Raw genomic sequence first — 20,166 nt, 5'->3', positions numbered from 1 at the left:
TGTGTTCAAGTAACCCTTATTTTACTTAATAATGTCCCCGATATAAGAGTGGTGATTCTGGCAATTCAAATATGCCAAAGAGAAGTTGTAAAGGGCAGCCTCAGAAAACTAATAAATCAGTAGATGTCAAAAGGTTTAGGGGATGATATAAGTCAAGGAATGTGACTAACATGAATATAATTTGTACAACTCAAGAGAATATACTACCTTTCCCTCTCACTCTCTTTCCCATCTCTTCAGTCTCTGTCTCTCTGTTTCACCTTATAAGATCCCAAGAGATGATCTTACTTTTCATATATTAACCTGTTGGTCACAGGTTTTATATATATATATATATATTTTTTTTTTTCTGTCCTCAACATTGCTGGGAATGCAATGGAAGGATGAGTCACAGTCAAGAATGAGTTCCCAGTCTAGGTGGAGAAACAATTCCAGTCATATTGTATGTGATAAAGAAACTCAAACCCCTTTGGACATAGAAACTATTGCTTCCCTTAACCTCTGTCCTATTCTTCTTTTATATTCACAAAAAAAATGATTTACTTGGAAAGCAATAGTGGAGATCCTGTGATCTTACAGAGAACAGAACCCTTTCCCAGTCATGCTAATCTTAGTTAACTGCCACAGAAAACATTCCTAACAGTTACACAAGTTGAACTTTGGAAACCGAGAAATCAGTGTGGTTTATAGCAGATATGGGTAGGATGTGAGATAAGTGTGAAAGGACTGAGAGATTCTGCAGAACTGAAAGGAAAAGAAAAGCTCATTCTAGACAAATGTAAACAGAAGCTTCGAAGGGAGAATGAACAGAACATATACAACCTGGCATAAAGGAGGCTATGCTGCCTCTCCGGAGAAGAAGCATGGATGTGAAGGGTCATTTAAACTAGGCATAGGTTTCATGTACTGAAATTAAAGAATAATTTAAAGGACTCATTTTTATTGGTTTTCTCATTCTCAGAATAAGAATAAAATTTTAAATGGCTAACAAATACAAGAGAAAATGTTCAACATTCCTAGCAATCAAGAAAATGCAGATCAAAACTACATTGATATTTCATATTATCCCAGTTCAAATGGCAATCATCAAGAATACAATTATCAATAAATTCTAGCAAGGATGTGGAGGAAAGGTACACTCATACATTGTTGGTGGGACTGCAAATTAATACAATCATTTTGAAAGCAGTATGAAGATTCTTCAGAAGACTGGGAATGGAACCAACACATGACTCAGTTATCCCACTCTTTGGTATTTATCCCAAAGAACTAAAATCAGTGTACTACAGTGATACAAGCACATTAAAGTTTATAGCAATGTAATTCACAATAGTCAGGTAACAGAACTAGCCCATCTGCCTGTCAAAAATGAACTGATTAAGAAACAGTGGTGTATAGGAGAATAAAGAGAAGGGAGGTGGAAAAGAATAGGAAAGACAGTGGAATGAATCAGACATAACTTTCCTATGCACAACATATATGAATATACCACAGTGAATTTCACAGCATGTACAACCACAAGAATGGGATCATAATCAGAATAAGTTATACTCCAAGTATGTATAATATATCAAAACTTACTCTACTGACATGTACTTCTAAAAGGAACAAATAAAAAACCAACTGATTGTTTAAAAAAAGAAGAAGAAAATATGGTATATATACACAACACACTTTTACTCAGTCATAAAGAAGAATGAAATTATAGGATGTGCAGGTAAAGGAATGGAATTGGAGACTGTCATACTAAGTAAAATAAACCAGACTCTGAAAGTCAGGGGTCAAATGTTTTCTCTTGTATGTGAAAGCTAGAGAAAAATGAGGAGAAAACATGTTAGAGTCTGTAAACAAGTCAAGATGGCGCCTGGCATTTTGCGAGAGGGAGTGGTTTGTGAAGTAACGCCAGCGAGCCATTAAGTGTGGAGATTCCTTATTGGTTGACTGCTGTATCTAGTTTATGTTAATTAGATAAGCTGTGTGGAATGTATATATACCCCTCCTGTCCTACAATAAACGGCTCCCACTCCTGCTGTATCAATCTACACAAGTTCCTCATCACCCCCCCACCCCCCCCACCCCCCCCCACCCCCGGTTATTTTGCTGCAGCCAGACTGTGGCAAAAACAAATGAATGAGCAAGCAAAAAAAAAAAAAAAAAAAGGCAAGAGAAATCCATGAAAAATAGAAGAGATATTAGGGGAATAGAGGAAGGGGATTAAGAGTTCTAGTAAACTTCTAGGGAAGGGATTTATCAATCTAAATGGAAAAAAATCACCTTGCAATTGTAGTTGCATGAGATGTATAATATAATTTGTGGGTGTATTCAAACCTGCTAAACCGGTTGAAGAAAATGAACATAAATATTCTAAGGTCTCTTTTCATCTCAATGTATCATTGTTGTGCTCTATATTATTAAAGGGGTGGGAGGAGAAATGGGAAAAGTGAGAAACTTCAAAATAAAATTGACCAAATTATGCTAAGTTATACATATGACTATAACACAGTGAATTTTGCCTTTAGGTATAACTATAAAACACCAGTTTTAAAAAAAATAAGTAAACAGAAGGATGACCAGTAGAGTACAGGAAGGCAGCAAGGCAGGGAGGAGAGGAAGGAAACAGGAAATATTGGGAACTAAATGGAAAAAATTATATTCCAAGGAATACCAGTCACTGGGTGATACAAAAAGAGATGAAAAAAAAATCACACTCTGAAAACTTGAGGTACTTCAGACTATGCTAAACTCTCCAATCTATCGCTCTATAAATTCCTAAAAAACTTAAAATATGACAAAAGTGTTTGAATAGTCTGGCTAAAGAATACCAGATTAAGGGTTTATCATTCCTTAAGAACTTAACATGGATCTGATTTTTCAGTGGTTTCTTGACAATCATATAAATAAGACTTAGTATAAAGCTCCTGTGTTTACATAGGCAAAGATATGGAATGTTCAAATGTTTCTGAAAAAAAATCCTTACTCCCTTACTCTCCAGACAATCTTATTTTAGCTTTGTTCTTAGCAGCTGAGCACTTGCCCAATTCCTTCCAAGGCATTGATACACTAAGGTCTGAAAGAAAAGGGGCTCAGAGGGCTTCAGTCTCAGGTAGGTTTCACAAAATCCTCTGGACAACATTTCAAGCTGCCTCACAGACCATTGGCTAAAATGTACCTTGGTTTTTATTCCTCACTTTTGTTATTGAGAACTGTATTGTTTGTTCTTTTTCAAGAGCTTCTAGTAAACTTTCAAAACAATCAACAGATCCTTCCTCATTTAAATTTATTTCTAGGGAAGCAGAAAACTGAATAGATATGGGATATCCAATGTTATTAGTTCTAGCATTTGAATAACTGCTTTGAATAAATGTAATTTTCCTTAAAAATAATATCCCTGAAATATGCTACCTATGTACGTTTTATTTGATTTTGAAATATATTCCTAAATGTATTAATCAAGGTTTTTTTTTAAATGGACTATTCATGTAATTTTGAAAAAGAGACAATGCAATAAATCATAAAATGTTGTTAAAAAGTTCCAGCCCTTATATTATTAATCCTGGACCTAAGGCTAAAGAAGCCTGGTCGATCCTCAAGCCTGTCTTCTTGGAGTCTGCCAGGTGCTCTGTACTGAGCTATGTCCTTGCTCTGACCCTGCTCACACTCTAAAGCCAGCACTAAGTAGATGGTGTACCTATCATGCCTGAGGCTTCTTACAATCACCTTTGTGGTTTCCAGCTATTAGTTACTATCAACGGCTAAATTTTGGGCATTGTTAGCTGAAAGAGTTACTGAGCAAAAAAGTACTTTATTCTATGGCAACAAAAGTAGAAAGATGAAGATCAAACTAAAGGCCCCTTTCTTTCTGCCAAGGAATCCAAATAATAATTCAAAAAAATCCTTAATACTCTGATCAAATAGTCAGTGTTATCCTTTTATTTATTTATTTCTTCAGTTGGGAAATATCTATGATCATTCTTGTCTTTATAACACTCTCCTAGATGGAAAAAAAAATGATATGGGTCCTTTGGTTAACAAGAAAAATCCGCATAAAATAAGTATGGCTTAATTTATTCATTAATCTAGTCATACAGCAATGTTTATGATCTGCTATGTATCAAACACTTATTGTAGCAGTGGAGACTTCAGTAGTTAATAAACTAGATTAAAAAAAAAATCCCAGCCATTGGGGGGGAGTATGTATTCAACCTGAACAGAAATAAATAAACTTCATTAAGCATTATGTGCAGACATTAAAAGATAAACATTAATATCATAATATAAGGGAAGGAGGTAATGAAAGGTAAAGAATGGTATGAAATTTTTAGCCATGAAGAAGAGCAGGTGTTTTTTTCGTCAAAATATGAAGGATGTAAAGAAGTAGCAGGCAGAAACCTGCCAGAGAATTCCACAAAGCAAAGGATTTGAGTGCTCAGAAGGGCCCGAGGCAGGGGAATGCCTGGAACTTGTGTTTGTGTTTATTTTACAGAAAAGGAAGGGCCACCTAGCAATAGGAGGAAATGAAGTCAAAGAGTAAGGGAGAAAGGTGCAAATAATAGTCCACCTTACATCTACTGGAGGAGTAGATGAAAGATGGAGAGGCCCTGAGGCAGAAAATTCATGCAATCTTACAGCCTTGTAAAAATATCACATTGGCAGCTCTGTTGGAAAAGACTGAATAGATGCAAAGGCATAGCAAGGTCAGTTGTGTAGTACTAAAAGTGTAGGAGAATGGAGTCTTAGACTAGGGTATGGGCAGAGATGACGGCAGGAAAGGATTATATTTTGGATTTATTTTGAAGATAGACCTAAGAGGATCTGGAGAGGACTGAATGTGCAGTAGACCTTAATGAGTTTGGCATTGAGATCCTGACATGGTGAGAACTTTTAAGAGAAGACTGAAGCAGTATAAGAGGCTGTATATTTTTAAAATGTGTGTGTGATGTGGATGAAGGCAATCAAGGGATTTTCCATTCCCTGCTTCATTCTTTCCCAAAGTATCTACATGGTCCAGAAACTACAATTGTAATCTGGTAAGCATTTAAAATATATAAAATTTTCTTCATGTTATTACATATAAATTTATACTACATGCATAAAAACGTGAAAAATTCTGTAGCTTTTGCAATTAAAAAATATAATATTTAAAACTCTTTGAAAGGGAAAGGTAGAATTTAATGCATTAGAATAAGAACAAGTTTTTTTTCCCCCAGAGAAACTGAATTGACTTCAAGTAAAACAGATGAAATGGGACAATTAGATGTGGACTTCCTTCAATTAGTTGAAGACCCATAAGTTCAAAAGCTGAGATTTCCCAATAAAGTAGACACTTTGGTTCAAGACTATAATTTAGAAGTCCTGCCTGAGTTTCCAGCTTCTCTGTCGTACAGATCTCAGACTCATCAGCCCTCACAATCAGTGCATCCACACACACATATATTAGGTTCTGTTTCTCAGAAGAACTAGAGAAATCTCAGAAGCTCTCCTTTTGGCTTTATAACCTTTTCCATTTATATTCCTTTATAACTATTAATAATACCATCTTTATTATTATTTTTTAAACTTTAATGCTTTTCATACTTGATTTTAACTTTAAGTAGGTTTAATTTTGGGCCCTTCTCCTAGTATTCTAGAGGTAAAGAACACAAAGTCTAATCATCAATGATGTACTATCATGAAATTTCTACAAATATTTAATAAATATTTAATTTACATCTCTGAGGGCAATCTTTCTACATATTAACATATGTTTCATAAAGTTGAATTGAATACACACACACACACACAAAGATTATTACTTATTTTTCTTTCAGGTTTAAAAATTTGACTAAATTGGAATGACCATTCTTTACTATTTTAAACATAAAATTGTTATATTTCGGCTGTAGGTTCTTGAAAGCTTTTTAAATCTCTCATATAATAAAAATAACAACAACCTGACATAGACTGTGAATATCTAATAGTATTAGATAATGACCGACATTATCTAATACTATTAGAAACGTTGTAGAAAATACAGTCTAATCTGGTGGTCAGGTATTGAAATGTGAGAGAGGAGGGCAATATTCAACCACATCTAGGAAATAGGACCACTTAAACTTGGTAGTTCCTGTAAAAACAAATCATTAAAATTAAAAGGGAAAGATCAGGTCAGTAGAGATGAGGCACATGAAGATCTTGGACAAGCATGAAAAATGTGTTTATGAACTTGAGGAAAGACTAAACATTACAGTGAAGGTAGGATTTTAAGAGTCACAATGTGTAACTCTGCACCTAAGAATATACACTTTAATAATACTGAGATGTGCACCAAATTTATTTGGCAGCAATCAGATTTCTAAAATCTCAAAGGATATTTTATAAACTGACACGGAAAGCATGCCAAGGTGTAGAATATCTATGAAGATATATAGAATATACCATGAAGCAACAGAGGTGATACATCTGTTAATTCCAATTGGCTTTGCTGGCTGTTGCATTGACCTATCATGCACTTCCCATTTCTGTTCTAAAGGAGTACCCTCAATGTTATTCATGTATTCACACCTCAGTGTGAATATAGTTCATGATCTTCATGAAAGCTGAAATAAACCTCATGCTTCAGCAGAGGGTCTTTTTTTTTTTCCTTATTGGTGTATTATTGTTGTACATAATGGTGGGATTTGTTGTTACATATTAACACATGCTCATAATAATATAATTTAGCAAATATCTCTCAGTGGAGAATCTTGACTCACTTTCTGCTTCAGGGGTGGCAGGAGGAAGCTAAGCCTGTTCCATCAGAATGGTCTCAGGACTTTTGCTTTGAATTCAAAAGAACACATGCAATCTTTGCCCTCTTATGGACTGGGTAAGGATTCATACAACCTCAGTAGCTGTTGTCAGATATATCATAGCCACAAGGAAAACCTTTTAAGATAAAGATAAACTTTAGAGTACAGAACACAGCACAAAAAAAAAAATAGGAGAAAGTAAAACAAAAATAAGACTTTAATCAACATCATGGAGGTATCCATTCTTAATTCTTCAAGTCAACTAAATCTCTATTTAACCAAGATCAAAGTTTCTGATATTTGCAACTCAAAAATCATGTCACAATACATAACAACTCTTTTTGAATGTATGTATTTCTAGATACTTATATATCCTACTAAATTTATGATGACTTCAAGCTGTACAAAGAGGGACTTTAGTTAATTTACTTAAAAATAAGATATAATCTGTTTACTTCAGTTTTATACCTTGACGGACTATAATAGATTATGTAATTACATATATGTTCAGAGATATATAGGTCAAGACACATACAGATCTTCATAGTATAAAGACACTATTTTTTCCTCCTGTGATTGTTTCATTCTCAAGCCTAAAGAGAAAGATGTGGAATATACAGTCTTCCAAATTACCTACTGGTATTACAATCTTGTTGTTCAACAAATTTTATCTTGTTAAAAGATAACAAGGTATCTTTTAACAGGTACAAAAAACAAGGATTTAAATTATAATTTCCTTTTCCTACAGTTCAATATCACTGATACATATCAATAAAGAAGTTTTATTTTGTAAAAAAGAAAAAAAAGAAAAGTAAACACTCATTTGATTACTGTATTAATGTTTTAGAAAACTAACAAGGCCAACTCTTCAGGGGTAATAATTTCTTCCCTATTACACTGAGGATCTACTAATTTTTTTTTCTTTTTTTGATATTGTAGCAATAAACTTGTGTTTTTTATGTATTAAGTTTTAATAGTTAAGACTACATAAGATATATTATGAACAAGAGTATACTTGATAAAATAATTAGCAAAATTGATCAATGCACAATGGGAAAAATAAGCATTTCTGTACAAAAAAAGGGAAATTTGTAACAAATGTAAGACAAACAAGAATAAGGATGCACAGTTCTATTTCAGACCCCAAGAAAATAAAGTACTAACATCAAAATGCAGAGCAACTCTTATTCATTAGAAAATAATAGGGTAAGACATCATTCCTTTTCAAAATGCATGAGTTGTAGAATAATTGAACATAGTCGGCCGTGCAGAATTAAATTCCACAAGAAAATGAGAATGAGAGCTAAAAGAAATCTGCAGCGTAGTTAAGGGAAAAAAAAAAAAAACATAAACAAAAGTAATAATTTTTATAGAAGTAACAATGAATATTTCAAAAGTTAGAGAAAAATATCTAATCACTGTGTCCTGTTTGTAGCTGTACAGAATATACCTTTTTTTATTACTGGCTTTTTATCTGCTAACATACAAACAACTGCAGCATCAGATCTTTACTAGTGCTAGCCAGCATTCTATTATCTTTTTTAATGTGTAGATTATTAGTGTTCTTAGGTGTATTTCCTCAATGGCCAAACTTGTGCTTTAAATTATTAAAAATTTATTTAAAAATTTACAAGAAACTGTTTAAAAATTCTGAAACAGTGGTATACTCAATTACAATTATCTCCATTTATTTGCATATCATAGAGTTCACAAGAAGTCTTTCTTTTTTTGTTTTTGTGTTTTTGTTTTCTGGCACCAGGGATTGAACCAGGGGTACTTAACCAGTGAGCCACATTCCCAGCCTTATTATTTATTTTTGCGACAATGTCTCACTAAATTGCTTACAGGCCTGCTAAATTGCTGAGGCTGGCTTTGAACTCACAATACTCATGCCTCAGACTCGGAGCTGCTGGGATTGCAGGCATGTGCCATCATGGCTGGCTAAGAAGTCTTTTATACACTATTGTATCTGGGTGGTGACCTCTACCATCATAAAGCATTGTGATCAAATTCATACACACAATTTTGTATATTAGAAAATTACTAACATTTTAATATTATAATTATATGGAGACTAGTATACTTTTTATAGTTTCATATTTTAATACAGCTGTGACTGCCAGAAAGATTTTACCTTTATAACAATAGCCATCCTAAAAGATGTGAGATAATATTTCATTGTGGTCTTAATTTTTACTTCCTTAATGATTAGTGATGCTGAGCACTTTTTCATATGCCTGTTGACCATTTTCTTGTCTTCTTTGTAGGAGATTCTATACAAATCCTTTGCTTACTTTTTTTAACTGTTTTTTTTTTTTTTTTTTTAGTTGATTGATTGATTGATTGTTACTGCATTGGGAGAATCCTATTTATATTTTGGATATTGTCCATAGTTTGGACATGAGATGTCCCTCAAAAGCTCATGTGTTAACGCAGGAATGTTCAGACATAAAATCACTAGACTGAGAGTTGTCATCTCATTGGTAGATTACACCATGTGATGAATTAATAATTTTAATGTACTACCCTGTGGTAACCGCAGGTAAGTGGGTCATGACTACAGGAAGTAGGTCACTGGGGAGGTGTCCTTGGGGATTATACATGTTCCTAGCTCTCTCCTGTTTGTCTTTTTATGTCTTGGTCTCTCTTTTTCTGCATCGTGGCTGCCATGAGCTGATCAAGTTTCTTACTTGTTTGCTTCCAGACCCTTCCATCATGACGTTCTGCCTCACCTCAGGACCAGAACAATGGAGTCCATCAATCATGAAATCTCTAAAAGCATAAGCACACAGTGAGCTTTTCTTCCTTTATGTTGTTCTTCCCAGGTACACAGAGCTAACACAGATGTCAACCTTGTATCAGATATATGGTTCATAAATATTTTGTCCCAATCAGTAGCCTTTTTATTTTGTTGACTGTTTTCTTTGCTATGTAGAAGTTGTTTAGCTTGATAAAATCCTACTTGTTTATTTTTGTTTTCACTGCCTGAGATTTTTATTGCAATACCCCAAAAAATCATTGTCAATGTCAATTAGCTTTTGCTCATTTTATTTTATTTCCATTTTATTTCATTTTAACTTATACTTAAATCTTTATTTAAAATTGATTTTTTACATATGGTGTAGGATAAGTGTCTAGGGAACCCTTGCACATTGTTGATGGGTATGCAAACTGGTGCAGCCATATGCAATAGTATAGATTTTCCTCAATAAATTAAAGGTAACACTATTATACCCAAGGATCCTCCTCTGGGCATATAAAATTTAAACTTAATAAGATCACTTTCAAAAACACATAGAAATATCTGTACTATCATTATTAACAATAGCCACCATATGGATACTACTTAAGTGACCATACACAGATAAATAGGGAAGTAACTTATAGAACGTGCAAACATATGGCATATATTAGAATGTAATGTAATATTATTCAGCCTTAAAAAATGGATCCTGCCACTTGCATCAACACAAATGAATCTAATTTGAAAATCTGAATTGAAAAAGAGTAGAACAGTGATTATTGGGTATGAGTGTGGAGTTGAGAAATGGGGAGATATGTCACAGAGTATAAAATTGCACTTATGTAAGAAGAATAAATCTAAAGTTCTAACATACAGTCTGAGGATAATAGTCAATAATATTGAATAGTGTACTGAAAAATTGCTATGAGGATAGAATATAGATATTCTTTTTATATTCCAACAAGTAGTAATGATATAAGGTAAAGAATGCTAATTTGATAATAAAATGATTTCATCATATATATATATATATATATATATATATATATATATATATATATGAAACATAGTTAGGTATAAACAACATAGAACATAAAAGATTTTAACTTTTACATATGTCTGAAAGATTCCATTTTCTCCATACATAATTCTCATTGTTATAAAAGTTAATCCAGTATTAATAGTTACTACTTTTTATGGAAACTGAAACTCAGTCCCTTGCCTAATATAAAAAAAAAAAAAAGACCAACTAACTAAAAATTTCCCTCAAGCAAGAGATAAGAATAAAAAAAAATAGTTGTTTTCTTTTTTTTAATTTGAGGTGATATAAACAACTAAATTGTGGTTTATTTTAACTATAGACACTGTATATTGACAAGATCTACACTGTGTCATTTTCAGACTGATTTTGGTTTCATTTAATAATATTTTCTTGTTCTGGCCCTATTCTAAATGTCATAATAATTTTCTCAATTTGATAAATAAATGACATTTCTCAAGATGTAAAACTAATAAAACCATAGAAGTTAAGAACATTGAGAAAATTTAATTGGGAATAAGCTTCATTTAGTATACCTTATAGTTAATAAATTATATTTTATATAGATTATTTTATTTTTATCAATCAATTTTCTAATATAAATGACTTGATTTCTTAAAGAACATAGAATAAGTTTTGGAAAATGAAATAAAAGACAAATAAAAATTGTATTTGTGCTGCTTAGAAGCAGCCACTGATATAGCTTTATGGAAGAATGTTATTTGCTGAAATTTAAACTTAATATGATCACTTTCAAAAAATGAAGATCAGATATTCAAGTGAAAGTTGTTAATGTCAAACTTGCAAATCTAGCATTTCACATGAAAATATTTCTCCCTTCTCTCTCTCTCTCTCTCTCTCTCTCTCTCTCTCCCTCTCCCTCTCTTTTGCTCTCTCTCTTTCTTGCAAATCTTTGTTTTTCAAGGCATAGTTATTAGGCCAAGGTCTGATGAATATACTAGCACAGGAATAATTGATCTTGTAAAGTCAATATACAAATTTTGAAGGAAATTCTAAAAGAAAGTTTCCAAAAATTATTTGAATTTTACCAATATAATTAGATTCAATATATGAGTTCCAAAGGTGACTTCATTCAGAGGTACAGTTATTTACTATGCTGTTTTAAAAATATGAATCTCAGTGTGGAGCAAGGGCAGGCCCAGTCGGCCCAGCCAATACCCATGGAGCCTGCACTGGGTCTGAGCTGCATCTTTGAACACACTGCACAACACCATCCCCCTATCACTCCATCGCTGAAAGCAGCTGCCTCCATCTTGGGACACCATCGTCACCATCTTTAGTTGTGGCAATTCCCAGCTTGGAATACTAGCTGGCTAGTATAGTGTCCCCAACCATGCAGGGACACTATAAGTCTAAAGCATAAAAAACAGTAATGCTGCATATCCTCAGTGCTAGAAGGAAAGACACATGAACAGCATGAACAAACAAGGGAAAAAGGTTCCTCAAACAAATCAAGATACTACATTATTAGAATCCATGGTTAGCACAACAGAAGAAATGACACAGGAGTTCAGGATGCACACAATTAAAATGTTCTGTGAATTAAAGGAAGAGAACAAATACAGGCAACAAAAGATCATTTCGATAAAGAGCTACATAAGCAAATACAGGAAGCCAATGATTACTTCAATAATGAGACGAAGGGTCTGAAAAACAAACAAACAGAAATCTTTGAAATGAAAAAAAACAATAAACCAAATTAAAAGCTCAATAGAAAACACCACCAACAGATTAGACAACTTGGAAGATAAAACATCAGACAATGAAAGCATATTTTATAATCTCAAAAAGAATGTAGATCACACAGTGAAGATAGTAAGAAAATCATGAGCAGAACATTCACGAAATACGGGATAACATAAAAAGACCAAATTTAAGAGTTATTGGGATAGAGGAAGGCATAGAGTTCCAACCAAAGGAATGACCAATCTATTCAATGAAATAATATCAGAAAAAAATTTCCAAACATGATGAATGAATTGGAAAACCAAATACAAGAGGCTTACAAGACACCAAATGCACAAAATCACAACAGATTCACACCAAGGCACATTATAATGAAAAAGCCTAGCATACAGAGTAAGGAGAGAATCTTAAAAGCCATGAGAGAAAGGAATCAGATTACATATAGGGGAAAACAATTAGGATATCTGCAGATTTTTCAGCCCAGACCCTGAAAGCTAGAAGATAGTGGAACAACATATACCAAGCTTTGGAAAGAAAATGGATGCAAATCAAGAATCTTATATCCAACAAAATTAAGCTTTAGATTTGATGATGAAATAAAAACCTTCCATGATAAACAAAAAGTAAAAGAATATACAGCTTAGAAAGCTGGCACTACAGAACATCCTCAGCAAAATATTCTATGAGAAGGAAATGAAAAACAACAATGAAAATCAGCAGAGGGAGGTATTGTACTAAAGGAAAAACTAATCAAAGGATGAACCAAGTCAGTTAAAAACCAAAAGTAAACAAGAATGGCTGGATAAAAATCATGCTTCAATAATAACCCTGAATGTTAATGGTCTAAACTTACCAATCAAAAGAGATAGACTGGCAGATTGGATTTAAAAATATAACCAACAACAGGCTGCCTCCAAGAGACTAATCTCATAGGAAAAGACATCCATAGGAAATGTTGGGAAATATCATACCACTCACATGGACTGTGGAAGCAAGCAGGGATTTCCATCCTCATATCAGATAAAGTAGACTTCAAACCAAAATTAATCAAAAGGGATAAAGAGGGACATTTCATACTGCTGGAGGGAACCCATATATCAACAAGACATAACAATTATAAATATATATGTCCCAAACAATGGAGCATCTACAGTCATAAAACAAAAACTTGTCAAGTTCAAGAGTCAAATAGACCACAACACAATAATTCTGAGTGACTTTACACACCTCTGTCACCACTGGATAGAACTTCCAAACAAAAGCTGATAGATTAGCTATAACCTAAAGATACTATTAGCTATTATCTAATCTAAAGACACTATAGAATTCAATAAAACAATCAATAATAGACTTAACTGACATGCATACAATATTTCATCCATCAACAAGTGACCACACTTTATCATCAGGAACACTTCTCTAAAATAGACCATATATTATGCCACAAAGCAATTCTTAGCAAATACAAAAAATTAGATACTACCCTGCATTCTATAAGATCATAATGGAATGAAATTAGAAATCAATGATAAAATAAAAAATAAAAACTACTTCAACACCTGGAGACTAAATAATATGCTATTGAATGAGCAATGGGTTGCAAAAGACATTAAAGAACAGATTAAAAAAATTCTTAGAGATAAATTAGAACACTGATACAACATTTCAAAATCTCTGGGACACTATGAAGGCAGTACTAAGAGGAAAACTCATTGCATGGAATTCATTCCTTAAAAGAAGAAAAAGTCAACAAATAAATGAACTAACATTATATCTCAAAGCCCTAGAAAAAAATTTTAAGAGCCAAAAGCAGTAGAAGACAGGAATTATTTAAAATTAGAGTTGAAATCCATGAAATTGAAACAAAAGAAACAATTGAAAAAATTGACAAAACAAAAAAGTTGGTTCTTTAAAAAAATAATAAAGTGGATAAACCTATAGCCATGCTAACAAAAAAAGGAGAAAGCCTCTAAATGTTACACAAAATTACATATAAGAGGTTGTGAGGGGAAAGGGGGGGAAAAACAAGGGAGAGAATTGAACAACAGCAGATGAGGTAGAGAGGGAAGATGGGAGGGGAGGGGAGGGGGGATAGTAGGGGATAGGAAAGGTAGCAGAATACAACAGTCACTAATATGGCATTATGTAAAAATGTGAATGTGTAACCAATGTGATTCTGCAATTTGTATTTGGGGTAAAAATGGGAGTTCATAACCCACTTGAATCAAATGTACGAAAGATGATATGTCATGAGCTTTGTAATGTTTTGAACAACCAATAAAAAAAAAGGAGAAAGCAAACTCAAATTACTAACATCCACAATGAAAAAGAAAACATCACAACAGACAATACAGAAATATAGAAGATAATTAGAAACTATTCTAAAAATTTGTACTCTAATAAAATAGAAAAATACTGAAAGCATTGACAAATTTCTAGAGTCATATGATTTGCCCATACTGAATTAGGATGATATACACAATTTAAATAGATCAAGTTCAAGCAAGGATATAAGAAGACACCATCAGAAGCCTACCAACCAAGAAAAGTTCAGGACCAAATGGATACACAGCTGAGTTCTATATGACCTTTAAAGAAAAACTAAAACCAATACTCCTCAAATTATTTCATGAAATAGAAAAAGAGGGAACACTTTCAAACTCATTCTATTAGGCCAATATCACCCTGATTCCAAAACCAGGCAAAGATATATCTTAGAAATAAAACTTCAGACCAAGATCTCTAATGAACATGGATGCAAAAATTCTCAATTTAAATTATAATTTTAAAAATTAAAATTTTAAATGAGTATTTGAGGAAAGAAAAACTTTTTTATTTTTAAACCTGAATATATACCTAATACTGGTCTCATAGTTGCTATAGCAGTATTCTATCATAGATAGTTACATTTCTGGATGTTTACTTTATCATTTTTCCTTTTTTGATATTTTTATCATCCTCATATTATTTTTCTGTTTTATCTCAATGTTTTCATTTTCCAATTTTTCTCATTCTTTAATGATGATGTGCCATTTTTATTTATTTTTTGTATTATTTAATTTTTTTATCTATTTCTTTTTATTCAGAAGTCTTAATCAACATCATTCTGTCTGGCACAGCATACTGGGTCCAAGACACAAAAAAGTAAATATGCTTTGCCCATTTTGGTTGAAGTATATATTATTGAAGTCATTAAATTAAAAAATGGCCTTTAATTTGTAACATAAGAACTTTACCTGCTGAAGTTGGCTCTTCTTCATCTGATGCTATGTTAACAGGAAAAGAGGTGAAGTTGGGGCAGGTAGAGGATTGAGGTAAGGGAAAAAAGGGGAAGAGAGAAAAAGAGATTGAACATAAATATGTTTCACATATTCAAAAATAATCCCCTGAATTATAATTTTTTGCATACATTATAAATCATTCATTATTTAAGGACAGATTCCTGAGTATCTATATCAAATTAAAATGTATACACACTTATTCTTTAATATACATATTTATTAGAAAAGACCACTGTGTTGTCTGAAATTTATTTTCATTTTTCTTTGAAAACAAGACTGATGTTAGTTAATATACATATATAATCATAAACAATGTTGTTTAAAATATACATTGTATGTGATACCCCCAACCATCCATTTTTTGTTTTGAGAGAGAGAGAGAATTTTTTTAATATTTATTTTTCAGTTTTTGGTGGACACAACATCTTTATTTTATTTTTATGTGATGCTGAGGATCGAACCCAGCACCCTGCGCATGCCAGGCGAGTGCATTACCACTTGAGCCACTTTCCCAGCCCATCATTAATTTTTTTTATTAGCAAAGAGGAATTAAAAGACATTGTCAATGGTCAAAAAATTAGGTATTATCTGAGAGAGAGTCAAAATCACTTTGGTTTTTGTTAAATATGCAGATTCTAGCACACATACTCTTCTTTTCTCTTTCTCCTCTGTATCCTCTTTTGTTCTTCTCCCCAACCCTCCCCCACCAAAAAAAAAAAAAAAAAGAACTCACACACACACACCACATACTTTAAGATTCAGTGAGGATGATTCCATGATAAGGACACAGGAACATTACATTTTAAAGGTTGACCCCAGGTGGTTTTCACTTATGTGTTCTGCAGCCCCCCACACACAGATAAATATGGATATTAGAAAAGCAGAGGCCACAATGTGAGTATACAATTTATCCTAGAGTAGTGTTTCACAGCCCTTGTGTTGACAGAATGCCAAATTCTGTTGTCTACCTCAAACTAATTAAGTCTGAATCTCTTTAAATGGTACCAATTTGTAACCAAGATTGAGACATTACTAGATAATATCAACATAAGGTAAAATTAACTAACTCATTAAATAGTGAATCATTTGGGTTCCAGTTTTCAAACTAGAGATGTTTGAGAGCAGCAGGACTCCAAGGGCAATAACCTTCCACTGCATGTACGTGTGAGATGGTGCAAGGCAATTGCTAGAGTGAAAAACACAGTTTAACTTTGCAGTTTTGCCTAAAATCCACCTATTCACCTTTCCACTTCCACCCATCCTCCAGGAGGAAGGCTTTCTGCTCTGTACTCAAGCACAGTTTCCCGGAATATTACTGCTGAATTACATGATATGAGCCAGTCCTATTTCACTTGATTCATGAAGTTTTAAAATAAAAATCGGTTAGCTGACTTGCTTACAAAGGAACTTTGTTCCCAGCTTATTTGTTAATCAAGGCATCCCTGTGCAGCCAGGGAGCGGTCTCCAGTCTTTTCCGTTAAGGTTACATCTGCACAGAGCACACACTAGACAAGCTTACTTTGTGTCCTGACAGTATTTTCCTCTCACACTGTTTGGCTTGTCTCCTTGGCACATAAAGAAATGAAGAGAGCAAACACAGTTGGCATACATGGTGTGGAGAACATAAATATTTAAAAAGCTCTTTGCTGCTTTATCGTGTCCAAAATATATCATAACATGTTCAAAGAGGAAAGTCATTGGTAGCTTCCAGGAATTCCCTTTTAGGAAAATACCAAAGAGGCTTGCAGAAGTGCTGAAATAGATGGGTCATTATAAAAGTCTGGAGATTCAAAATGGAAAAAATTAATAAACTTACAGTTACGATTGATCACTGTAAAATTTGAACTCATGTATTTCACAAAGCAACCAATGACCAACGGGACACAAATTGATACAGGAAGTTACAAAGTTTGAGTGACCAAAAACTTTGTCAACAGTCAAAATGAATTCGAGATTATGTCAGTTTGACTTTAAAATCAAACTCTTACCATTTTGCCTAACTCACCAAAACAGTGCTGATTCTGTGAATGCTTAAACAGGGAAATCTAAATGACAAAGAGTTTATTCGGATTTGGGTACTGCTATTTACAAGTGGAAATGGAAACTGGCCAAATCCCTGATAATGTTAGGTTTTTTTTGTTGTTGTTATGTTGTGTTTTTAAATTTTTTTAGTTGTAGATGGACACAATACATTTATTATTATTATTTTTAATGTGGTGCTGAGTATCAGTGCCTTACACATGCAAGGCAAGCGCTCTACCACTGAGCTACAACCATAGCCCCTGATAATGTTAGTTTGATAAACACATACAGGAAAAAAGAAAGAGAAAATAAGCAAAAGAACAAAAATCTGATGGAGGGCTTGAGGAAAGAACTCTCTTCAAGTAATAAAGATATTTGGAAACTCCTCCAGATTTCTTACAATTCAGATATAGAACTAGGCAGGTGAGATCCTGACTACTGATTAATAAAGCACCCTCAGGAAACAATAGCTAAGGAATGAAGGTAACAAATGCCAAGACTTTACTATTCACTATGGATATATAAGCAAGAATACTTAGATAGGAGATAGCAAGCCCAAAATAAGGGCAATTATAAACATATAGAAGTTATAGCAATCAGATCCTTTTAAATCCAAAGCCTATAGAGCATGAAGTTTTCTAAGTCATGGTTGAGCTTGCAATACTGGAAAGCATCTTTGTAACAAATTAACAAGATTAGAGTCAGCAAGTACACAAGTTTTCAGAGTCCTATTTTTGTATAGCATCTCCTTAATAATGCTTCCTTATAATATGAACATGTCACTAACTACCACTATTTATACTATTAAATTATGCACACAGTCTCAAAACTACATACATTCCCAAGGGTTATTAGTGGTATTAATTCACAGCTTTAACTGTGTGGCAAAGACAGTAAACTATAATACTGAATGAAAACATCACGAACAATTAACAGGTGGCAACTAGAGCCCCAGAGTAACATTAAACCTCAAAGTGGGCACTAGTGGCCCATATAATGACATTTCAGTGAAACAAGAATCACAGAGGATATCGTCTTACTACCCAAATGATTCTTAACTCTTCCTATTTGCTGCTTAGAAGTCATGAAATCAACAATTAAAAGAAAAAAAAAAAAACCTGAGTCTACACAACTGGGACTTCCTTTAACTCAGGCAACTAAAGCACAGGTACCAAGCAAAACAAAAATAAACAATCTAAACAAATAAGTGTTGTGCTGTACAAACTCAGCATTTAGAAGGATGTACTGAAATTTCTACAATGGAGGGAAAGAGAGAGCAAAGACATGTAACTGATGCATAGGACTTAACTAAATATAGCTCTCCCATCTCCCCAAAAGAATCTCCCTGGGTGTTTATTAAAATGCTATAGATGTACTTGCTTAAATTTTGGGTGGAAGCCCAGGCTTCTGCATTTTTAAAAAGCTCTTCAGGTGATTGTTATAAACAATAAATGTTGAAAAATATGACTGCAGCCCATCAAAGTTTTGTATCACTAGGAAAGAGCTTTGAATCCAGCTGTTAGAACTATAGCAGCAAATGAGGAAGCTTACAAAAGCCCTTTGCAGTATATGCTGTAGTGCCTTCACCAACTTTCAAGGCTTTTCATCTTGCAAATCTTTATGTTTTATTGGATATCTCCATCAATACTCTGGGAGAAGATGACTCTCTTTGAGTTAGAGAGAGGCCTATATCTCAGAACTAACTAAATCTATTTATTTTTGTTGACCATAGTCATTGGTCAACATATAGGTAGAAAACTATTTGCAAATTGGTTACAAGAGTTCCTCAGATACCAAAATCATGGATGCTCACGTCCTTTATATAAAATGGCATAATGTTTGCATATAATCTGTGCACAACCTTCCTATACTTCGAGTACAATTTCTCTAGATCAATTATTAGACCGAACATGATGATTCTTAACTATGTAAATAGTTGTGACATGGAAAAATCTGTTCATGTTAAGGTCAGAAGCAATTTTCTGTCTGTGGCTGGTTGAATTCACAGAGGCAGAACCCACAGATGTGAAAGCCAACTGTATCCTGGTGGAGCTATATGTAAGGGTTGGGGGTTGGTGTGTTTGTATTGTGAAAGGCAACTGCAAAGGAAGAGCCTCCATTCTTCTGAGAAAGTGTCTGGAAAATTACTGCTTTTCTCTCTTTTTATATGTAGACAAGTAATCCTGTGACCCAGGAAGTAACTGGCAAACACCTTGTAAAAAAAACTGGGAACCAGCTTTCAAAGAAAGCTGATCCTATTCAAAGGCAAGGTTCAGAAACAGAAAGAAATTGGATTCCTGATATTATTGAGCCATTGAATCATAGTCATGAGTTAAGACCTCTGGACTTATAGTTCTGAGGAAAAATAATTCACTTTACTATTTACCTAGTGTGAGCTGGGCTTTCTGTGATTTGCAACCAGGTGGAATTCTGCTACGACCTTAATCAGTTTTGTCATTCCCTTTTATAATATATTAGGATACATAAGAAATTGATTATTTGAGGCAATTGAGACCAAAAGTACACAAGGCCTGGGATTGAGCTTTCAGAGGGCAGATGGGACTCCAGGGCTTTGCTGCACTGCACTCCCCATCCTGCTTTAATACA

The 20,166-nt window shown here is 33.5% G+C and overlaps 1 protein-coding gene across 2 annotated transcripts in view; it reads right to left on the bottom strand.

Moving 5' to 3' along the window:
* The window catches only part of Edil3 (EGF like repeats and discoidin domains 3), a 397,607-nt gene that overhangs the window by 239,667 nt on the left and 137,774 nt on the right, over nucleotides 1-20,166 (bottom strand). Inside the window, exon 3 of one of the 2 annotated variants that reach the window (XM_027927824.3) lies at nucleotides 15,493-15,522. The exons of the other annotated variant lie outside the window; for it this stretch is intronic. Coding sequence (XP_027783625.1) covers nucleotides 15,493-15,522 — 30 coding nt within the window. The remainder of the gene's footprint in view (nucleotides 1-15,492; nucleotides 15,523-20,166) is intronic. 2 annotated transcript variants of the gene reach the window in all.

The sequence above is a fragment of the Marmota flaviventris genome, chromosome 5 (genome assembly GCF_047511675.1).
Source record: "Marmota flaviventris isolate mMarFla1 chromosome 5, mMarFla1.hap1, whole genome shotgun sequence".
Taxonomy (NCBI): Eukaryota; Metazoa; Chordata; class Mammalia; order Rodentia; family Sciuridae; genus Marmota; species Marmota flaviventris.
The sequence above is the reverse complement of the archived record's forward strand: the minus strand, read 5'-3'. Positions and strand labels throughout refer to the sequence as shown.